This window comes from Culicoides brevitarsis, chromosome 1, assembly GCF_036172545.1.
Source record: "Culicoides brevitarsis isolate CSIRO-B50_1 chromosome 1, AGI_CSIRO_Cbre_v1, whole genome shotgun sequence".
NCBI lineage: Eukaryota > Metazoa > Arthropoda > Insecta > Diptera > Ceratopogonidae > Culicoides > Culicoides brevitarsis.
This window is the reverse complement of record NC_087085.1, coordinates 7,097,191-7,119,211: the sequence shown is the minus strand read 5'-3', so window position 1 is coordinate 7,119,211 and position 22,021 is coordinate 7,097,191. Positions and strand designations below refer to the sequence as shown.

Genomic DNA, 22,021 nt, shown 5'->3' with positions numbered 1-22,021 from the left:
TATAAAACTCTCAATTAAAAGAAATTTTAATGGAAATGGGTTTCTTTATTCACAAAAGTAATAGTTTAGTCTTCTGTTGTTCATTTATTTGCATTTAATTGGGAATTTTACCGAAAATCGTCTTAAGCTTGGGTTAAATGATTTGTTTGGTGGGCAAATGAGGTTTAGTGTATTATTCTTGCTTTTTGACAGAACCAAAATAACCCCGTATAAAATTATTGTGTTTATCTTTTAACAAGAAGGTTTAACAAAATAATTGAAAATTAATTAAATTGAGTTATATTAATCGGAAATTGACAAATAATTGCGGAAATGTGTTGTTAAATAGGTAAATAACTAATATAATATGAAATATTAATGCAAAATACCAATAAACAATGTGAAAATGTGTGTTAAATATAGGGAAGAATTTTTTTCATTTTTGCTACCACTTTAATGTATGTGACAAATGAAATGACGATTCTCCGTCTTTTGATCAATTTCTAAGTTATTTTTTTTTTCTTCCTTCAAATGAAAATAGCTCTCTTTCGTTGTAAATACTATTAATGAAGGGAGAATGGTAACCTTCATATAAATAAGAATAAAGACGGAGAAGCTAAAATTCGTTTTATGATAGAAAAAATATTTTTTCCGTGCGGAAAATTTTCAAGCGTCGTAAAAGGGTTGAGCGAGTGACAGAAAAATAACAAAATGGCGCCGCGTATAAACTTCTAGATTAGCAAAAAAAAGATCGGATCGTGAAAAATATTGAAAAATATAATAAAATAATAAAGAAATAAAGAGTAAAATAAGGTAATGGGGAACAGTGAAAGAGTTAAATGTAAAAAGTAGGAAATGCAAATTGAGGTTATGTGCAAAAACTAATGAAGCGTAATAACAAAGAAAATGACGTCGTAAAAATAAAAATTTTGATCAAATGATATTATTTTAAGTTGAATTGAGTAAAAATGTGTAATTTTTAAATACTTTATTTTCATTTTCCGTGGAAAAAATTCAATGAAAATTTTTGGCGTTGTTCAAGTATTTCGTAACAAAAAAAAATTTTTTTTTTTCGAATATTTTTCATTTGTTTAATTTTACATAAAAATAATAAATTTTTGATTATTTTAAGAAATGATTTTTGTGTTACGAAATGTTTGAACGCTCCCTGCACGTGTCGAAAAAAACCTCATTGTCTAATATTTGTTTTTAATTCTTCTTGTTTTTATTTTTAGTCAAACAACATAAAAAACTGTGATCTACCAATAATTTGGTGCATTCCTTCAACATTAACAACAAACAAAAGACATCACGAAGATGAAAATTTCTCGCGAGGAATACAAAAACATCCGATACATCTGCAAAAAGTTCAACATTTCTCCCGAGTCATTTCGCATCAAAACATTAGCAGCAACGCTCGATAAGCGTCTTCTTCGTCGTCGATTTGTGTTGTGTTTTGCCGTGAAACACACACGAAAGGGACACTTTCTTGTTTGGAATTCCCTCAAACGAATCGACATCCGTGACAAATTCCTCAAGAAAAATGCACAAAATCGTAAACACAAGCATATCAAATGGCGTCGTGCTGTGCGAAAAGTACGAAAATTGGAGCCCATTAAGACAGAAGAACAAGAAGAACCGCTCGAAGAAAATGAAATTGAGACACAAGAAGTGCGGGATAAGTTGAAGGAGCAACTTCAGCTCTTACAACAGGGAAAGAAAAACAAGTTGATTGAAGAAACGAGTTCAGATCCCGTTTGCAATGGCACAGCACACAGTCCAAAGAGCTCCAAATGCTCCGAAAATGGTATGAATGGCGAGTGTTTTGACGATTTGGATGACATGGAATCGCTTCGTGTTACGCCCGACATTACGAGCGAATGCGAAGAAAAAGAACTCGTCGATCATAAAACGCCTGTAAAGGAAAATGACGTAAAATCCGATTCAGAACACGAAGAAACACCCAAATTGTCGGATACGGGATACAATTCTCCAGCTGTTACTCCAAGCAAGAAAGGATTTCTTGATTCGTTGCTGAACAAATTCAAAACAACCGACGTAATAACAGAAAAGCCAACGACGCGAGCATCAAAAAAGGCAAAAGAAACAATTGTTGAGGAGGAAATTGTCGATGAAGAAATGTTACCTGAACCAATTCTTGTTCCGATGGCTATTGAACCTGAGCCTCGTACAACGAGAATGAGAGCTCGCAAAACAATTCATCAGATAAAGAAAGAACCGGAAGATTCAACGAAAAATGATTTGTTCAAATTGGGCGAAAAAGATGTCCCGGGTCTTTTAGCGACGCCCAAAGCAAAAAACACAAAAGTTTCAGCATTCGTCGATCAAGAAACCGCAGCAGAAGTAAAAATCAAATTAGAAAAGTTGGATGATGATTCCAACAATTTTGATCAGAAAGAACACGAAGGACTCGTTTGTTCGGGAATTAAGCCGCCGCATCTTGAGAAACCAAAGAAATTCATGGATCTCGAACGTCCTCGTACAGTCTATGAGAAACGACAACTGATGCAAAAGAAGAAAGGCATCCAATTCCTCATGATGGAAAACGAATCGAAGATTTACAATGAACTTGCGAAAATCAATCGCGAAGATTACGACTACCAATTCAACTTTCCCATGTTGACAGCTTTGCAAAAAGAGACTGTTCCTTATCGACGAGATGCTTGGCGTGCCTTGAGTTTTCTCAAAACTGAGAAGAATCGTTTCTTCTACAAAGTTCTCTTCATTGACGGCGTAAAATGCAATTTGCTCGGAAGTAGAGGAAATTTCGATGGCAAAAAGAAATTCAAAACAACTTCGAGCCCATTTCCCAAATATTTGGCGTACAAAAACAAGAATCCGTGTTGTAAACCAATCAAAATGCCAAAGAATGTGAAATTCAACTTAAATATCCCGCAAGCGAATGCTGAACAGGAACAACATACGACAAGCAAAAAACTTCTTGATTACGACAAAACGATGTTAAACATGAAACCTGCTCCTTTGAGTGTAAAACTTCGTAAACAAACATCTCGTCTCAGTACAGATGAATGTTTAGGTCCATTGGAGTTGTACACAATGCCTACTGTCGAATTGGAAGTTCATCCAAAAGTCGGAAGACAATTAGATCCGAAAATTCATCCATATCTGAAATATTTGTTGCCATACGAGAATATCACAGAGACATGGGCACGATTTTCCGTCTCTCTGTTGAAAAAAGATGAAAAAGACATTGACGGAGACGAGAAAAAGTTTTCCTTTCCAATTCCGTATTCAAATAATCAAAACAAAATTATGGTAAGACGTCGAAAGGAAATCGCTCACAGTACCAATATCAGTATTGAAGACAAGGAACTCGCGGAAGACCTTGAAAAGCCATTGACTTTTACAAATGTCATCAAACCAAACGACAAATTGGGACAAGAAATCGCAGATATCCTCACGGAAATGACAAATTCGGTAGCGATTGGATTGTCAGAGAGTAGTTTCATTCAAAATGATCCCGATTTGGATTACACACAAAATGACAAACCTTTGGAAGTTGCTCCTGTGAAGGCGGTAAAAGAAACAGTTTTGTCGAAAAAAATTGTTCGAGAATTGAGGAAACTAAATGCAACTTTTATCACAGCAGCAGAAAATCCAACAAGTAAGAAAATTTTCTCAAATTTATCATAAAATCCTAATTTTTTTTTCTTTCAGCAAAATGTAGCGAAAAATACTGTGAACAAGGATGTGTGTGTGAAAGTTTATCTACATCGCTCGTTTTCAAGAATCATTGTAAAAAACAGGATTGTATGATCGAATGTAATTGTGCTTCGAACCGTTTTCATCAAGAAGATATTAAAGTAAGAATTTTTTTTTTATTTGTCAAAAAAAAAATCTAATTTTTTTTCTATTTTCACAGGATTGTAATTTTACGAGCGATGAAGTTCAATCGTTGCGTGAAAAAGCAACTGCTCGTCTTGCTCCAATGGAAAAAGATTTCACTCCAACGCTCGTTCTTTCAAACAACAGTACCTATTTGATTCCCGGATCAGATCGTGAACACTCTCGTCGCTCAAAGAAAGTTCCTGCTCGTTACAGTGACTATGTTGATCCGAGCAAAACAAGTATCGCTGCAGATGAAAGTTCAGAAATTGTCCCGTTAACGGAATTGACAAAGACAAAATATACTCCGAAAGATCCTCTTGAAGCTGCTGTTTTCCAAATGAAACATTGCAATGTCGTATTACGCCCATTAAACCATGTTAGTCAAATTGAACCGTGGTGTATGGTTCATCGCTTGTACAAGTGTTTTTGCAATGGACAAGCTGTTGAAGGGCGTCCTTTTACATTTGACGATGTCGAGGAAGGTTTGATGGAACGTTACGAGTATGGAAATCGCAAGCCTCGTTATGAATTTGAACGAAACGACGCACGAATGCCATTGAAACGTGATCGTCGTACGTCATCTGGAGCAAATTCAACAAATACATCGCCCTCAGCGAAAATTCGAAGAACATCTTCAGGTATGATGGATTTGGATTCGTTAGATCTTGTTCGAATTGACACGAATACAGCACAACGATGCTTCCCAATTGATCGAAAATACATAAAACGAGATCCACGCGAAACAAATCTCAAGAAAACAGCGATTAAAAAGTACGAAGAGAAACATTCTTACACAGAAGCGTTGTTGAAAAAGAGATTGGAAGAGTGTGAACGTCATTTCCATCGAGAATTGCGAAGAAAATTAGAGCAAACAGACAAAAAAGCTTTAGAGCAAGAAGTAACAACGGAAGAAGATGATGCTACTGAAGAGCAAGATGATTCAATGGGCAAAAATAAACGTGTCAAAAAACTTACACGCCCCATTCGTTTGAACATTCGAAACAGTCCCGAAGAAATTATGACAATATCGATGCTAAAGCCATTAATTACGAAAAATGTCATTTTAGTGGCAACAGGAAAAAATAAAATTTATGCCAAAAAGGATTATTTCTACGCTGGAAAGTTGGATTTCACAAAAGTCTTGAAAAAGACAAAAAATACTGTAAGAATTTTTTTTTAATTTTTTTTTTAATTTCCTTAAAAAAATATTTTTTTTTTACAGATTTTTATTATTGAAAAAACCGATGAAGAAGTAGCAAACTGTTCTGATTTCTTGCGTTTCAATCCTCTCATCCGAAGAACAAAACTTGTCGATTTAAAATTGATTATAAACATCATTTTGCAACCCGAAAATGAGAAAGCCAACAATTTCTCCTTTGATTTGGCTTCTCAACATGAACAAGGAGTTCAAGAAGAAACAGAAAAAGAAGAAATTCCTTCATCTCAAGGCACGTTAGCAATTGAACCCTCTGACGTAGCTTCGGAAATCGGTAAGAAGAAGGTACAACATATCAATACGATGATCAGTAAAGCCATGCAATACATCTGTAAATTACAAAAACAAAATTCGCCAACACTTGTTGAACCGACTCAATCCAAAATGTACTTTTTCACATGGCGATGCATGATTCAAGGATTTCAACAGGGCTTATTGTCTGTTTGGGAAATCCGTTGTATTGGAAATCGATGTGCTGTAGTCGTAACACAAGCAGGAAATTACCCAACGATTGAATATTTGGAGGAGATTAAAAATATTCGAGATTGTACAGTCGAAACTCCCGGATTATCATTGTACTCGAAAATGTTGTTGCTCAAAGTAGAGAATGAAAAGACGAAAAATCTTTCTCTCGTTCTTTACGGAGGCATAAACTTTTGGCGTATCACGGGTTTCGTCAATAGTGAGACAAATTATCAACAACATGGAATAATTGCGCGTCCCACGCCTCAAACGCATCCTGTATTATCGGCAAAAATCAATCATTTATTCAATATGTTGCATCATCGTCGTGAATCTGAAATTAATTTTGACGAAGTACCTGTAGAAAAGAAGGAAAAAGCTCCTGTAAAGCCTCCCGTCTATAAAACAAACATCAAAATTTGTTCAACTGAAAACATGCCATCAATTCGAAGTTTGTTCTTGCCAATTCCCGAAGTTGCTCATCAACGTTGGTTCATGTTACAAATCGAAAATGACTTTTCAGACATTTTCATTCCGAATTGGGAAGATTACTTATCGTACGATAAAGTAACGTATGCACTTCAACTCGCAAAAACACATTCGAAAACGGTGCGTGTCACAATGAACGACAAATTTCCCGAAATTTATGCGACGCCAAGACGATCAAATTGCATCTTTTTCGGGCCTTATAGCATGAAAAGCGATATCGATTACGTGTTGTGTCAAAATGTCGATGGAAAAATTATCGATCGTGAAACGTACGAAGAAAAATACAAAGTTAAGAGAGATCGTGCAACAATCGGAAGTTGGCTATATCCGAAGAAAGATGGAGATTCAACAAGTCCCGAAGGCGAACCAAGTCCAAAAGTGCGAAAAGTTATTGTGAAGAAAAAGTCACTTGACAAGACAAACAGCGAAAAACTACCTTTTGTCATTAGTCAAGTACAAACAGCGATAACTGATCCAAAGTTGATTCCCAAAAACGAGAGTTCAGATGAGGAAAACACAGCAAAACGACTTGTCTTGAAACGAGTTTCACGCGAAATGATAAACAACGACTTGAAACGTCAAAAGTTAGAAAATCCGACAAATCCGTTGAAAGTAACGTTATTGAAGAAAGCTGGCGAAGGCGGATATGCTATCAAACCAGGTACAGGTCTCAAACCTGTTCAAGTAGTTAAACGAACATCGTTACCTGAAACAGGAATAACAGATCACAAATTAACGGGAAAGCGTATTTCTCTTCCCCTGAGTGCTGTAAAGTCGATGAAAACGATGATGTTACAAAAAGGAGTAAAGTTGATGAAAACAGCTCCAACAGTTGTTGCAAATCAAACACAAGTAAAGCCTGTAGGACAAAATTCTGCTTTGTCAGATAAACCAAGTACTTCGAAAGAACTGATAAGACCAAATGTAGTGAAACGTCTTGCCATAAAAACGAATTCAGGCGTTCAAATTACCTCAGTTGTTCGTAACACAGAGGAGACTGAAAGTAAAAAAGTTAATGATGTTCCTCCTCCGCCAGTTATTAAAATTGAAAAAACACCTGTAGACAACAAAAAAGTACAAAATATTCAAAAAACGTTGCCATCAGCAATTACAGTAAGATCCTTAACTCCTGATCAAAACAAGAAAGATTCTTCAGCAATGCCTGCAATTAAAACAGTAACAATTAAACCTTCATCAACGGATGCTAAAACAACATTACCGGCGAAATCTCAAGTTGTTATCAAAAAAGAAGATGAAAAATCTGTTCCTGTAACTAACAAACTTTCGACAAATTCAACTACTTCGACAGCATCAACAGTTTCAGCAACAGAAACTGACGTCGTTCATGGCTTTTACATCAGTAACGTTATTGCGATTGGTCGTATTATTGCAGAAAAACGAGTGAACAAATTAATTCTCAAGATGCGAAATTCGGATGGATATTACGTTCGTCGACAATTCATGACGGGACAATCAATTTTGTACCTAAATCGTTATTTGCGAGGACTTGTGCATAGTTTCATCCCTGAAAATTTCATGCTGAATTGGAGATTTGAAACAAACAAGGAAATTGTTGACAAATATCCTGAACATGATCCCAATAAAGTACCTCGAAAAATGGTATGTTTTTAAAATTTTTAAATTTCTTTGTAAAAAAATTCATAATTTTTGTTTTTTGTAGATCATCACGAGACAAGGAGGCATTTCATTGAAGCAATCATGGGATCAACTCGCCTATTTGGAAAAGTACGACAAAAATCAATACCTCAAAATATTGCTTATTAAATTAGCAGAAGATTGTTTCCCTGAACAAAAGTTTACCAATTGGGATGTTCTTCAAATTTTGCAAACGGTGAGTTACAAAAAAAAAAATTTTTTTTAAACAAAAATTTAATTTTAATTACTTCGACAGTCACAAAAGGAAATTCTGGATCTCGAAACGAAATCTCTTCGTTTAACAAAAACAAAATCGGAAGAAGAAGAAAAGAAAATAAATTTACTCCTCAAATTAGATGCCCTTAAAATGTTGTATCCTGATGTGAAATTGCCAACATCTCAGCCAACAACAAATGTGAAACAAGAAAAAATTGAGGATAGCGACGATGACGATGTAGTTGAAGTAGTTTCTGTCAAAAAAGGCATTGAAGTTATTTGTCTAAGCGATGACGACTAAAAACCGGGATTTTTCCATAAAATGACCTTATTGTGATAAAAGTTACTAAAAATGTTTTTTAAAGTTAATTAGGTTAAAATTATTTTTTTACAATTGAAAATTGTTTGAAGAGATGTAAATACGGTACATAATATTTTTTATCATTTAAAATTCTAAATGTATTCTTTAATACATATACTAACAACATTCGTTGCCTTTGTTTTAAAACTTTATTTAAGACATCAATTAATTTTAAGAATTTTTATCTTTTTTTCTTAAATTTTTGAAATATAATATGTAAATTGTTGGAATAAAGCACAAACCAAATTGAAAAAACAACAACTTCTACAATTTATTCTAATAATTTTATTTATGTTCTATCTTAAAAAAGTCACTTTTATGCCTCCGCTTTGGGCTTGTAGAAATTATACATGCCCTGTTTGAGTTTCAGCGGTATTTTTGGTATTGTGTCTGTTTCTTTTTCGATGCACATAAGTTCTTTTAACATGGGCGGTAAATCCATCGTACTCGGCACTTCTCTTATTTTAACCTCAGGTAATGGCGGCGGAGTCCAATCTCGTGGCATCAAAATAAAATCTGGCTTGTATGTTGTCGATTCCATTTCAACAGGTCTATCGATACGATGTCCTCGAAATACTCTCTCAACATAAACACGAACTTTGCGATTTGGTTCTTCGGGCAAAGCTTCGACTTTCAAGATCCGCATGTAACAAGGTTCGGGATATCTTTCGAAGGAATTTCGCTTGAAATAACGCCCGACACCGAAGTTCTTCAAGTTGCCAACAATCTCCCAAACTGTCTTGCCTACTTGATTCGATGTTCGACCAACATATTTTATTACTGTTGCCATTTTTGAACTATTTTTTCGGAAATCACAAAAATTTTTCCCTTATTTTTTGTTGACATTACAGAAGGGCGATACAATGTTTGAAAATATTCACTTTATTATTTTTTCAAGAAATTTTTCAATTTTTGTGAAAGAAAAATACAATTTTTTAAAGAATTATAATAATTTTAAATATTTTTGTACAAAACAATGTAAAAGTTTTAGAAATTCTGTTGAAAATTTTGATTGTTTTCATTTAAATTTTTAGAGGCATAAAACATTTTTGATAATTGTATCGCCCTTACCATCTGTCAAATATTCAAAAAAGTAAACAAATCCACATGGAGTTGAAGTCGATTTTAAAGACTCATTAAATAATTGAATTTAAAGTACTTTTCAACTTAACTATCCTCAAAAATGGATCACGCTGAAGGTAAATATCATTTTCTCTTATTGAAAGTCATTTTTTAATTCGAATTTTGTTTTAAAGGACTTCGATCGTGGCTTCAAAACAACTATGAAACTTTTCCCGAAAGTTTAAATTTTGGAATGAAAATTATTCAATCTCCAGAATTTCCATTAAACACAAAGTATGAAACTGTTTTTGAATATTTCTGCGAAAAGTTGCCCGAGTATCGCAAAACTTTGATAAAATCAGGAGAAAATTTCGACGATGGATGGAAAGTTGTGAATCAATTTCTTTCGATGTCTTTTCCATCAACTGCTATCAGTGTGAGAATGCAAGAAACAATTGTCGAAACAATTTGTACAGAAGCTAACAAGACATCAAAGTCTCCAAACAAAGGAATTCTCGAAAGTCTCGTGAAAATCATCGAGCATAATTGCTACAAAAAATTCTTCAAAGGAAATTTGGAGAAATATGCAAATGTCATTGCTACAATATTTGAATATGCTTCGAGCAAGGCATTCTTTGAGGATGTTGACAGTAATTTACTTCAAAAAATAATTGATGATCTTGCTCATTACGTTAAAGGAGCACGTATCAATACGGATTTCCGTCAAATGTTTTATGAAACGATTCTTGGACCATTTACTGCTTTTGTCAACACTCAAGAACAACATGAAATCCCGTCGTCTCGAACGGATTTGCTCAATTTCTTGCAACAATTGTATTTTATCGAAGAAAATTTGGAGCTTTATACTAAAATAATTGATGGCGAAACAAATGAAGACCTCGTCAATGTTTTTGACACGGAAAATGCATCGAAAGAGACATTTTTTGTTTTGATCGAAGGCTTTTTAAGAGCTTACAAAACCGTAAATTCATCATTTTTGGAATTTCTTTTCGAACGTCTTTATAATCCAGCATTAGAAGTTCTTTCTGTCGAAGATTGTCTCGAATCGACAATTAATTTCATCAAATTATTGAAAAAATATGATATCAAGATACGTAAACAAGAAGTCGTAGATGAAGTTGACATGATCGAATATTTGCGTGAAAAGATGGAAAATATTTGTACTGAATACTATGAGACAATGACGAGCAAAGTGTTGGAATTGGTAGTTACGACAGTTTCTTACAATCCATTGATCATGGAGAGAAGATCGTTTTCTGTTTTGGTAAATTGCATGTTTGTTACCAAAGGAACAATGGCAATCAACGAGTTGTATGAGAAATTCGTAAAAACCATCATTCGTATGACGAACGATTTACGACGAGGAGAATATTTTGTCGTTTATTTGATCAAAGCTGTAAGAGAAAAGCTCGAAAGTTACGAAATTCCAAAGAAATTGAAACGAAAAGCTCTGAATGATGGAAAAAGCAGTTCGAAAAAACAAAAACAAGGAAACGGCGAAGCAACAGAACTCAATTCGTCAACTTCTGTATTAGATGAAACGCTTCTCGAACCAAATGAGACATCAAAATTTAAAGAAATTGCATATGCTTGGCCTTATGATGCAACGAGTGAAGAGTTTTCTCATCTTATATCGCTTTTAACGTCGCGACAAATGATGACAGCATGGAGACTTTTGTGTGAGTTCTTGAAAGAAGAACTTTCAACTCTCGATTCATCTGCAACGGAAAACAAATTGTTCATCATTGATTTGCTTTCGTGTTTGTTGTGTCAATTTTTATCAAACAATCAACTTGCAGAGCAATCACATCTCTATTGGGACGTCATTGTCGAACGATGTGATGTAATGAAGGATCTTTTGAAGACTTTTGGCAAGGCACTTCTTCATATGGAACACAATCGACGTCTCATCAACGCTTTTCTCTCAATTTCCTATGAATTCAGTAGTTTTGAGTCCCTTTTGTGGAATTATTGTCCTGACTCGATAGCAACTGACAAAACTCTGAAAGAGCAATATCCTGATTTGCCGGAATTGGATTTGAAGAAGCAATCAAAACAACTTTTCGACTATTTGGATCAAGAGGAATGGAAATTAATCGAGCAACGAATCAAAAATTTCGGAAAATTCGAATGCTGTTACAACATTGGACTTATTCACTTACAAAAAGTGCATTCTGCATTGTTATTCGAAGGCAACAAAGGATTCAAGAAGAACTGGAGTAATTTAGTTGATCTTGTAATGTCTGACGAAAAATTAACAATTGCCTTATTGAACGACGATGCCGTTAATACTTGGTTTATCGAACATTTGGATAGAAAACAATTAACAAAAGTAGCGGAAATGTTGCTAAAAACACCGCAAACACAAAAAATTTCATTCATCAAGAAAGATTTCATGGAAATATCGGAAATGGCAAATTTAGTATCTTTAATGGCATTCAAAGATATTTGTTCAACGAAGAAATCAACACTTGAAAATATCGATTTTGCTGAAATTTTAGAACTAAATGTTACTTACGTGACTTCTGCTATTAGTGAGGCACTTTTGAAATCTGAAAAAACGAAAGAAGTTCGACACGATTCGACAAATATTGATCTTTTGTGTCATTTACCTCTTGGAAATGTTTCGAGGGAATGCAAAACTATCATTTTTGGGCTTTTGTTGGGACTTTTAACTGACTTGGGTACAAGCGAAAGTCACATTGATGAACGTAAAAGAGTTATGGGATGTTTATCGGTATTGCTTCACTTCCCAGATGACTTCCCTGATATCTTTCAATATTACACAATTGATCTTCTATTGACGACTTTAACACAAATCGATGGAGAAAAAGAACTTCTTCATGATATTTTCAACCAATCAATCTTTTACATGACTGATGTAACATACGAAACTATCAAAAAATTCGTTAAAAGACTGAAGAAGGATGCTTCCAAGCCAGTTCTTGATCTTTGTACTGTTATATTGAAATGTTTATCAACTGTGAGTTTTTTTTTAATTTTTGTTAAATTCAATTTTAATTTAATTTTTATGTAAATTTCAGGTTCATTACATCAAAAACAAGCAATTTACAAAAGATGAACTCGAAAAACTTGAGTACAAATATGCTGATGCGATATTTTCATATATAACTTCGGAAATTGCAACAGAAAATGCTGAAGAATTGTCAAAATCTGAAAAAAAGTTTATCAAGAACTCGAGTGAATCGTTTCAAGTTTTGTTAAAGTCCTATATCGGTAGAAAAAATAAGACGGATGATCTTGTAGAAGAACATAACAAACTTTTGACGAAATATTTAAAAGCAATGGTAATTATAATTTTTGTTTGTTTCCTAAAATTTTCAACAAACTAACATTTTTTCGTTACAGGGTTCTAATGGCGATGATGAAAATACAAATTTAGCAATAATAATTCTTGAAAACAAAACGAAATTCCAACTTGAATCAGAGACAATTTCTGGATTACTTCAACGTTTATGGGACAAATTTATCCAAATCTTGTCTATTGAGAAAATTGATCAAGGCTCTGCTTTGGATAAAGCGAAGAAAAATATAATTTCTCTCATTTTCGGGCTCAAAACAAAAGAAGAACTTGAAACAATCTGCAAAGAAATTGAAGAAACTGTAAAATCCGCTCCAACAAATTTCCAATCTGTAAGTCACGCCACACGAATTTTGCTTGAAATCGCTGAACATGGAATCAGCAAGAGCAAAACTAACGATGCTTTGGAGAAAAACAACACTTTTGGTATCTATGCAAGACAAATTTTGTCTCAAATTGTCTCGCACACGTTTGAAGACAAAGTTTTAACGTCTCAAGAATGCGTTTCGTTGGTAAAGGAAATCCTTCGAACACAAATTGCCGTTTCTTCGAACATTCGAGTTCCTATTTCATCGGATATGGTAAACGAATGTATTAGTTTCATGTTGAAAATTAACTTGAAAAACCTAAAAGTTGTTGATATGGAAAGCGTTACAACATTTGTCGATCTTCACAAATTGATGGCTGAATTGATGTTCATTTTAGTGACACAACGATCCGATCAAACGATGAATTATTTGCCTTCATTGTTGTTATTGTTCAAAGATTTGCTTTTAGTTATCAGTTTGTACAGAAGTGAACGCCCCATGGATGAGGCTTTGAATAATTCGGAAATTTCGTTGTTAGCTGATTTGGCACATAAACTTGAAAAGTAAGAAATTTTTTTTTTTTTTTGAAAAATATTTTTTTAAATAATTTTTTGCCTTTTTTAGGATAACGAATCAACTTATCAAACACGATAGAGCACTGAAATTAGTTACTCCTTTCCTCATCACGTCTGTGATCGAAACAATGACCGCAAGCAAACGTTCAACGACTTTACATGACAAAGTGAAAAACATTTTTAAGAATATTTGTTACTCTTTGATCGACATAACTGACAGTCATCATCATAAATTCATCCTCAGAAGTAGCGAAGAAGCGACGCGAGACATTTACAACTTATTGTATAAGGAATATCAGAAATTCAGAGCCTTCAGAGGAAAAGTTTAAATCTTTTATATGCAAAAAATATATTTTTACGATAGAATTACAATCGATATTGTATAAAAATAGTGACTAGTTATTTAATTTCACATTTAGGCCGCTCCAAATCTTTTATATGCAAAAAATATATTTTTACGATAGAATTACAATCGATATTGTATAAAAATAGTGACTAGTTATTTAATTTCACATTCATGACAAGAAAAAAAAACACAGCAAAGTAAATTTAAGACATTATTTGTCCATGTTGTTGCAACTGAGCCTGCAGTTGCTGAGCTTGAACAATTTGTTGTTGGATCAGAGACTGTTGAATATTATTCAAATGTTGTTGCTGTCCATTTCCCTGTTGTTGTTGAATATTTCCATTCGTATTCTGAATTTGTTGTACATTTGTTTGAGCTCCATCTTGAGCTTCTCCATTCTCTCCGGGTTGTCCCTGATTCAATTCCGCCTTTAATCGACGAGCAATATGACTTCTTGTATGCTTTCTCAAATGATCTTTGCGATAAAAACCTTTACCGCATTCGGAGCAAACATGTCGTTTTTCGCCGCTGTGAATAACAGCGTGGAGCGTCAATTGTTCCTTTCGTTTGAAGCCTTTCATACAAAAAGTACAAATAAACGGGCGTTGCGGATTATGAGATTGCTTGTGACGTGTGAGATGATCTTTGCGTTTTAATCCAGCATTGCACACATCACACACAAATTTTCTTTCCAAATTATGTCCTATCATGTGTTGTTCAAGAATTCCTCGTTCAGGATAACAAACTTGACAATCGGGACATTCGTATAACGTACTGCCATCCAAAGCTGTCGTTAAACGAACTTCTCCGGGCTTGAGTCTTGGTTTTCTCTCCTTTGGCGGTTTCTTTTTCTTCTTTTTTTGCTTTTTGACAGCAGGAGTTGTTGCTTGAGTTACTTGTTGTTGCGTATTTGATACGTTATTTGTCGTGTTATTGACTTGAGATGCATTTCCTTGATTTACATTTACTTGATTTTGAACAACTTGAATGTTTTGTAAGTTTGTATTTTGTTGCAATTGAGTAGAATTTTGGATGTTATTTGTAGTAACGGGCTGTGTGATGATCGTTTGTGACTGATTCTGTTGTTGTAATTGTTGCTGTTGAATAATATTAGCGATAGAAGTCGTTGATGGAAGAAGACTTGAAGTTAAGTTATTCAAGTTGATTTGAGATGTCGTCGTTTGGGTTTGAGATATGTCGATTGTCTGAAAAAAGAAAAAAATTAAATTAAAAAGTAGGACAAGTTTCATGGGAAGGCATTTTACGAAGAGAAAAATTTTTTTTTTTTTTTTTTTTTTTTTTTTTTTTTTTTTTTTTTTTTTTTGATGAAAAACATTGTTCAGGGTAAGTTTCATGAGAAGGCGTTTTACGAAGAGAAAAAATTTTTTTTTCCAAATTTTCAAAAAAAAATTTTTTTTTTTTTTTTTTTTTTTGATGAAAAACATTGTTCAGGGTAAGTTTCATGGGAAGGCAAATGACGAAGAGAAACATTTTTTTTTTCCAAATTTTGAAAAAAAAAATTTTTTTTCATGGGAAGGTTTTTACGAAGAGAAAAAAATTTTTTTTCCAAATTTTCAAAAAAATTTTTTTTTTTTTTTTTTTTGATGAAAAACATTGTTCAGGGTAAGTTTCATGAGAAGGCGTTTTACGAAGAGAAAAATTTTTTTTTCCAAATTTTCAAAAAAAAAATTTTTTTTTTTTTTTTTTGATGAAAAACATTGTTCAGGGTAAGTTTCATGAGAAGGCGTTTTACGAAGAGAAAAAATTTTTTTTTCCAAATTTTCAAAAAAAAAAAATTTTTTTTTGAGTCAAAAACTTACCGTTAATGGATTTTGAGTCTCCTTCTTGATATTTTCCGCAGAGTATTTCAAGAAATGATGAAGAGACAATGGTAAAGTACTCGCAGGAAGATGCGAAAGATAATCCGCAACTGAAGTAGCTGGCGTTGTTAATGTTTGCCAACTCGTGTTCACGTTCTGCAAAACGCGTTTCGTATCAGTTTGCTGCAATAATGCTGTAATATCTTGCGTTAAGTCGGAATGTTGTTGTTGAATAACATTATCTTTCATCTGAAGATTATTCGTAATTTGGTAATTGCTGTTGGAAAGGGTCAAATTACTTTTCGTATCGTTATTGGGCTGAGAATACGAAACTGTTCCATATTGTGCCGTTGTTGCTGTTTGATTCACGTATTTGTTGATAATATTATTTGTCGAAACAACATTTGTCTCCAAATCATTCCGAAATTTTGTCTGATTGAAATTATTCGAAAGATTGTTTGTATTGTTGTTTGATGTTGAGCTACTTGAAGTGTTTGTGTTATATCGCGTTTGATTGTTTCCCGAATTGTTTTCCTGCGTTGTCGATACAAATTGATGAATTCCGGGAAAATGTGTACTGAATGGAGAGAAATTCATGATGATCCGATGTGAATTTAATTGATAAAATTGAAATTTAATCCTGCGGCATCAATTCACCATTTTCAATTTTTATCCTTTTTTTGACATTTGGAAATTGGATGGAAAGCTTGAAAAGCGGGCGGAAAACTTGCGCAGAAAACTTGTTTTTCACTTAACGTTTACGAAGTATTTTTTTGTCTTGTATTAAAATTTAAATAATTATGAAAGGAAATTTATTTAAAAATTTTCATTTTTCATAATTTTTCATTGGAAAACTCATTCACGAGAAAAAAAGGATTTAAAAATAAAAATTTTTATCCCGTTTTTTTGAAGAGAGGGGATATGGAAGGAAAAAAAAAATTTTTTGTAAAGCCCTATTTTATTTGACAACGTCAAATGGGTTGACTGAATGAAACAAAGTTTATTGAACAGAGTTCCCGCAGTCGAATTTTCACGTGTCGGATTTTATTTTTCAATAAAAAAGCCCCTCAAAAGCGAGTGATAAAAGCGAACCAGTGAAAAATGGCGAGGAAAAAAAACGAAGAATACAGCGGCGATGAAGAAGAGCCCGATTTCGAGGATCCCGAAGGATTCGTAGATGATATAACTGACGAAGGTAAGAGCCGCCTCGTAGCTGTATTGATTTCTGTACGAGATTTGACAAAAATGGACACGAAAGCATTTATGCAAAAATTTATCATAAGAAACATGGAAAAAGTAAAAGCCCTCCAATGCTAATTTCGAGTTTTTTCTTTTCTTTACAGAGCTCTTGGCTGATTTATTGAAAAAGAAGCCATGTGAAACCGATGGTATGTTTGAAAAAATGTTTTAACCAAACACACAAAATTGTTTTAACCTCTTGTTGAATTCGCTAATCGTTGACATATATTTTTTTTCGCAGGCATGGAAAATGTCGTTGTTGTAGATAATATCCCGAAAGTAGGTCCAACTCGTCAAGATAAGTTAAATAGCATTATCCGGAAGATTTTCGGTACTTGCGGAACAATCGTGAATGTCGAGTATCCAAAAGACGAAGAAGGAAACACGAAAGGATTCGCTTTCTTGGAATACAAGGATAGCACGAGTGCTGAAGAAGCTGTTAAAGTGTTGAATAATCATCGTCTCGATAAGGCACACACATTCAATGTGAATCTTTTCACCGACTTTTCGAAGTACGAGCATATCCCCGAAGAATGGTCTCCTCCTGAACCGCAACCCTTCAAAGTGCAAAATGATTTGTACAATTTCTTGTCGGAGCCTGATGCGCACGATCAATTTTGCGTCGTTGCTGAAACGATTCCCAACAGCGTTCAAGTTCAATTTTGGCAGAATACGCAACCTGAACTCACGGAGCTGTTAACGCGTGAGAAATTCACGGAGAACTTTATTAAATGGTCCCCCAATGGCACGTACATCGTAACTTTCCATAAGCAAGGCGTTATGCTATGGGGAGGCACAAGTTTCACGAAAGTCAACAAATTCGCACATCCCTCAACGCAAATAGTCGATTTTTCGCCGTGTGAACAATATTTGGTAACATACGGTCCATCGCCAAGCGGGCAAAAGATCACAATTTGGGATATCCGAAGCGGATTGGAAAAGCGTTCGTTCGTCAACGAGAACATGGATAACATTTCGATGTTCAAATGGTCGAAAGACGACAAATATGTTGCTTCGATGGGCGATGGAGCAATCCATATTTACGAAACACCCAGTTTCTATTTGCTCGAAATGAAATCCATCAAAGTACCCGGAATCAAGAGTTTCAGTTGGTCTCCGACGGAAAATGTCATAGCTTATTGGGTTGCGGAAGAGACTGATGTCCCGGCGAAAGTAACGTTACTCGAGATTCCTCGCAAACGTGAAATTCGTACGAAGAATTTGTTCAACGTAGCTGACTGTAATATTCATTGGCAAAAATCTGGCGATTATTTGTGCGTTAAAGTAGATCGGTATACAAAATGCAAAAAGGACAAGAAAGATACCGAACCAAAATATTACGGAATGTTCTATAACTTTGAAATTTTCCATATGCGCGAGAAGGATATACCCGTTGACTCGGTTGAAATCAAGGAAAATATTCATGCGTTCGCATGGGAGCCCGTTGGATGCAAATTTGCCATTATTCACGGCGAAGCAAGTAATGCAAGCGTTAGTTTTTACGAAACGAAGAAAGGGCAAAAACCACAATTGATCAAAAAAATGGAGAAGAAAGTTTGCAGTCATCTATTTTGGTCTCCGAGAGGGCAATTTGTCGTTCTTGCAAACTTACAAGGAGGCTCATTCGAGTTTGTCGATACAAATGACTTTGTTACGATGAACAGCGGAGATCATTATCGAGCTTCTGACGTTGAATGGGACCCAACAGGAAGATATGTCATGACAGGAGTTTCTTCATATAAAGTAAATTTGTGCACAAACACATTTTTTTAATAATTTTATAACTTTTTTTTGTTGTAAATAATTTTTCAGGTTAAAGAAGATCACGGATATTACTTATGGTCGTTCCAAGGTCGAATCCTTAAGCGATGCAACTTGAAAAACTTTATTCAATTCTCATGGCGTCCTCGTCCCCCAACGCTACTTTCTGTCGAACAACAGAAGGAAATCAAGAAGAACTTGAAGAAATACTATCAACAATTCGAGAGCAAGGATCGTATGAGAATGACACGAGCATCCAAGGAACTTCTCGAGAAACGCGCCAAACTCCGTGAACAATTCATGGAATACAGACAGAAACGTATTGTCGAATGGGAAGATCAAAAACTCAAACGTTTACAATTACGCAACAGTAAGTTCTTAAAATCAAATTTTTTTTTGTGAAAAAATTTTTAAAAAAATATTTTTTTTTAGATATTGACACTGATAAATTAGATGCCGACGCAAGCAACGTAGAAGAAGAAATTGTCGAATTTTTGGTGAAAGAAGAAACAACTCCTCTCGAGTAATCAACATAACCAAACGACTGTATTCAATCCACGGTGTCTTATTTCAATTTTTTACCTAAAAATTATAGCGGGACATTGTGTGATTCTTTTTCCCATTTTTTCCATCATCCAACAAGAACTTTGTAAGACTAAAGTCAAGAACAAGAAATCGCGCATTTTTAGTAAAATTTTCTACGATTCTTCGATACCAATTAACTTCAGGTCAAAACTTTTAAATAACTAAAAAGAACTTAGCTGATATAGATATTTAATGATGAGCTATGAAGCAAATTATAAAAGTTATTCAATTTATTGTAATAAATACTATATTAATAGGAAGTATCAAATAATGTTTTCAAATGTAGTAAACAAGAATAAACATTTAATAAATACTTTTTGTTCGTGCATAGTCTTCAAAACAAACCTTTAATGAGTTTCATTACCGTAATGTAGAGAATGCTAAGAGAATTTAAAAATCTGTTCTCTTAACGAAAATGGAAGTTAAAATTCGTTTTCTTAATATTTTTTGTTTCAAATTCTAATTTTTAAAGATTAATTCCAAATGCATAAAAATTTATCAGAAGGGCTCTAATTTATCATTTTTAATCATTTTATAACTCAAAACTGCCAAAAAATTGAAACTGAAAAAAATTTTTCCTTTGACATAGTTTTGTTTTAAAAACTAAATCAAGAGCAAAAAAAACTGTGTCAAAAACTGTGTCAAAGCAATTTTTGTCAAATCTTGCTCCAAATGGATTGAAATTTGTCAGAGGGCTCTAATTTATCATTTTTAATCATTTTATAACTCAAAACTCATTATAACTCAAAACTGCCAAAAAATTGAAACTGAAAAAAATTTTTTTCTTTGACATAGTTTTGTTTTGAAAACTAAATCAAGAGCAAAAAAACTGTGTCAAAAACTGTGTCAAAGCAATTTTTGTCAAATCTTGCTCCAAATGGATTGAAATTTGTCAGAGGGCTCTAATTTATCATTTTTAATCATTTTATAACTCAAAACTGCCAAAAAATTGAAACTGAAAAAAAATTTTTTCTTTGACATAGTTTTGTTTTAAAAACTAAATCAAGAGCAAAAAAAACTGTGTCAAATCTTGCTCCAAATGGATAAAAATTTGTCAGAGGGCTCTAATTTATCATTTTTAATCATTTTATAACTCAAAACTGCCAAAAAATTGAAACTGAAAAAAATTTTTTTCAATAGTTTTGTTTTGAAAACTAAATCAAGAGAAAAAAAACTGTGTCAAAAACTTTTTGCCAAATCTTGCTCCAAATGGATAAAAATTTGTCAGAGGGCTCTAATTTATCATTTTTAATCATTTTATAACTCAAAACTGCCAAAAAATTGAAACTGAAAAAAATTTTTTCTTTTTTGTTTTAAAAACTAAATCAAGAGCAAAAAAACTGACATAGTTTTGTTTTAAAAACTAAATCAAGAGCAAAAAAAAACTGAAAAACATTTTTTTCTTTGACTGTGTCAAAAACTGTGTCAAAGCAATTTTTGTCAAATCTTGCTCCAAATGGATAAAAATTTGTCAGAGGGCTCTAATTTATCATTTTTAATCATTTTATAACTCAAAACTGCCAAAAAATTGAAACTGAAAAAAAATTTTTTCTTTGACATAGTTTTGTTTTAAAAACTAAATCAAGAGCAAAAAAAACTGTGTCAAAAACTGTGTCAAAGCAATTTTTGTCAAATCTTGCTCCAAATGGATTGAAGTTTGTCAGAGAGCTCTAATTTATCATTTTTAATCATTTTATAACTCAAAACTGCCAAAAAATTGAAACTGAAAAAAATTTTTTTCTTTGACATAGTTTTGTTTTAAAAACTAAATCAAGAGCAAAAAAAACTGTGTCAAAAACTGTGTCAAAGCAATTTTTGTCAAATCTTGCTCCAAATGGATAAAAATTTGTCAGAGGGCTCTAATTTATCATTTTTAATCATTTTATAACTCAAAACTGCCAAAAAATTGAAACTGAAAAAAATTTTTTTCTTTGACATAGTTTTGTTTTAAAAACTAAATCAAGAGCAAAAAAACTGTGTCAAAAACTGTGTCAAAGCATTTTTTTTCAAATCTTGCTCCAAATGGATTGAAATTTGTCAGAGGGCTCTAATTTATCATTTTTAATCATTTTATAACTCAAAACTGCCAAAAAATTGAAACTGAAAAAAATTTTTTTCTTTGACATAGTTTTTTTTTAAAAACTAAATAAAGAGCAAAAAAACTGTGTCAAAGCAATTTTTGTCAAATCTTGCTCCAAATGGATTGAAATTTGTCAGAGGGCTCTAATTTATCATTTTTAATCATTTTATAACTCAAAACTGCCAAAAAATTGAAACTGAAAAAAATTTTTTTCTTTGACATAGTTTTGTTTTAAAAACTAAATCAAGAGCAAAAAAAACTGTGTCAAAAACTGTGTCAAAGCAATTTTTGTCAAATCTTGCTCCAAATGGATAAAAATTTGTCAGAGGGCTCTAATTTATCATTTTTAATCATTTTAAAAAAAATTGAAACTGAAAAACATTTTTTTCTTTGAAGTTTTGTTTTGAAAACTAAATCAAGAGCAAAAAAACTTTGTTTTCCAAAAATTTATCTTTTTAATCATTTTATAACTCAAAACTGTTTTGTTTTAAAAACTAAATCAAGAGCAAAAAAAACTGTGTCAAAAACTGTGTCAAAGCAATTTTTGTCAAATCTTGCTCCAAATGGATTGAAATTTGTCAGAGGGCTCTAATTTATCATTTTTAATCATTTTATAACTCAAAACTGCCAAAAAATTGAAACTGAAAAAAAAT

The 22,021-nt window shown here is 33.1% G+C and overlaps 5 protein-coding genes across 5 annotated transcripts; 3 read left to right on the top strand and 2 right to left on the bottom strand.

Annotated features, from left to right (window-relative positions):
* Positions 1 to 213: 213 nt before the first annotated feature.
* LOC134827523 (uncharacterized) lies at positions 214 to 8,525 on the top strand. The gene is made up of 7 exons (XM_063840207.1): positions 214 to 328; positions 1,215 to 3,625; positions 3,679 to 3,824; positions 3,884 to 5,011; positions 5,072 to 7,636; positions 7,698 to 7,868; positions 7,929 to 8,525. The coding sequence occupies exons 2-7, from the start codon at positions 1,297 to 1,299 to the stop codon at positions 8,187 to 8,189; spliced, it is 6,600 nt and encodes a 2,199-aa protein (XP_063696277.1). The 5' UTR covers positions 214 to 328; positions 1,215 to 1,296; the 3' UTR covers positions 8,190 to 8,525.
* LOC134827532 (uncharacterized) lies at positions 8,496 to 9,092 on the bottom strand. Its single transcript, XM_063840220.1, has one exon. It carries the CDS (start codon positions 9,037 to 9,039, stop codon positions 8,566 to 8,568), a length of 474 nt encoding a protein of 157 aa, XP_063696290.1. The 5' UTR covers positions 9,040 to 9,092; the 3' UTR covers positions 8,496 to 8,565.
* A 241-nt stretch (positions 9,093 to 9,333) lies between these two features.
* LOC134836351 (uncharacterized) lies at positions 9,334 to 13,929 on the top strand. The gene is made up of 5 exons (XM_063851573.1): positions 9,334 to 9,448; positions 9,506 to 12,315; positions 12,377 to 12,640; positions 12,702 to 13,525; positions 13,587 to 13,929. The coding sequence occupies exons 1-5, from the start codon at positions 9,433 to 9,435 to the stop codon at positions 13,864 to 13,866; spliced, it is 4,194 nt and encodes a 1,397-aa protein (XP_063707643.1). The 5' UTR covers positions 9,334 to 9,432; the 3' UTR covers positions 13,867 to 13,929.
* A 105-nt stretch (positions 13,930 to 14,034) lies between these two features.
* On the bottom strand, positions 14,035 to 16,300 carry LOC134827089 (zinc finger protein with KRAB and SCAN domains 5). The gene is made up of 3 exons (XM_063839632.1): positions 15,704 to 16,300; positions 14,976 to 15,088; positions 14,035 to 14,903 (listed from the first exon to the last, which is right to left on the bottom strand). The coding sequence occupies exons 1-3, from the start codon at positions 16,298 to 16,300 to the stop codon at positions 14,087 to 14,089; spliced, it is 1,527 nt and encodes a 508-aa protein (XP_063695702.1). The 3' UTR covers positions 14,035 to 14,086.
* A 399-nt stretch (positions 16,301 to 16,699) lies between these two features.
* LOC134828932 (eukaryotic translation initiation factor 3 subunit B) lies at positions 16,700 to 19,626 on the top strand. Its single transcript, XM_063841925.1, has 5 exons — positions 16,700 to 16,898; positions 17,047 to 17,091; positions 17,184 to 18,685; positions 18,755 to 19,073; positions 19,136 to 19,626. The coding sequence occupies exons 1-5, from the start codon at positions 16,805 to 16,807 to the stop codon at positions 19,228 to 19,230; spliced, it is 2,055 nt and encodes a 684-aa protein (XP_063697995.1). The 5' UTR covers positions 16,700 to 16,804; the 3' UTR covers positions 19,231 to 19,626.
* The last annotated feature ends 2,395 nt before the right edge of the window (positions 19,627 to 22,021 follow it).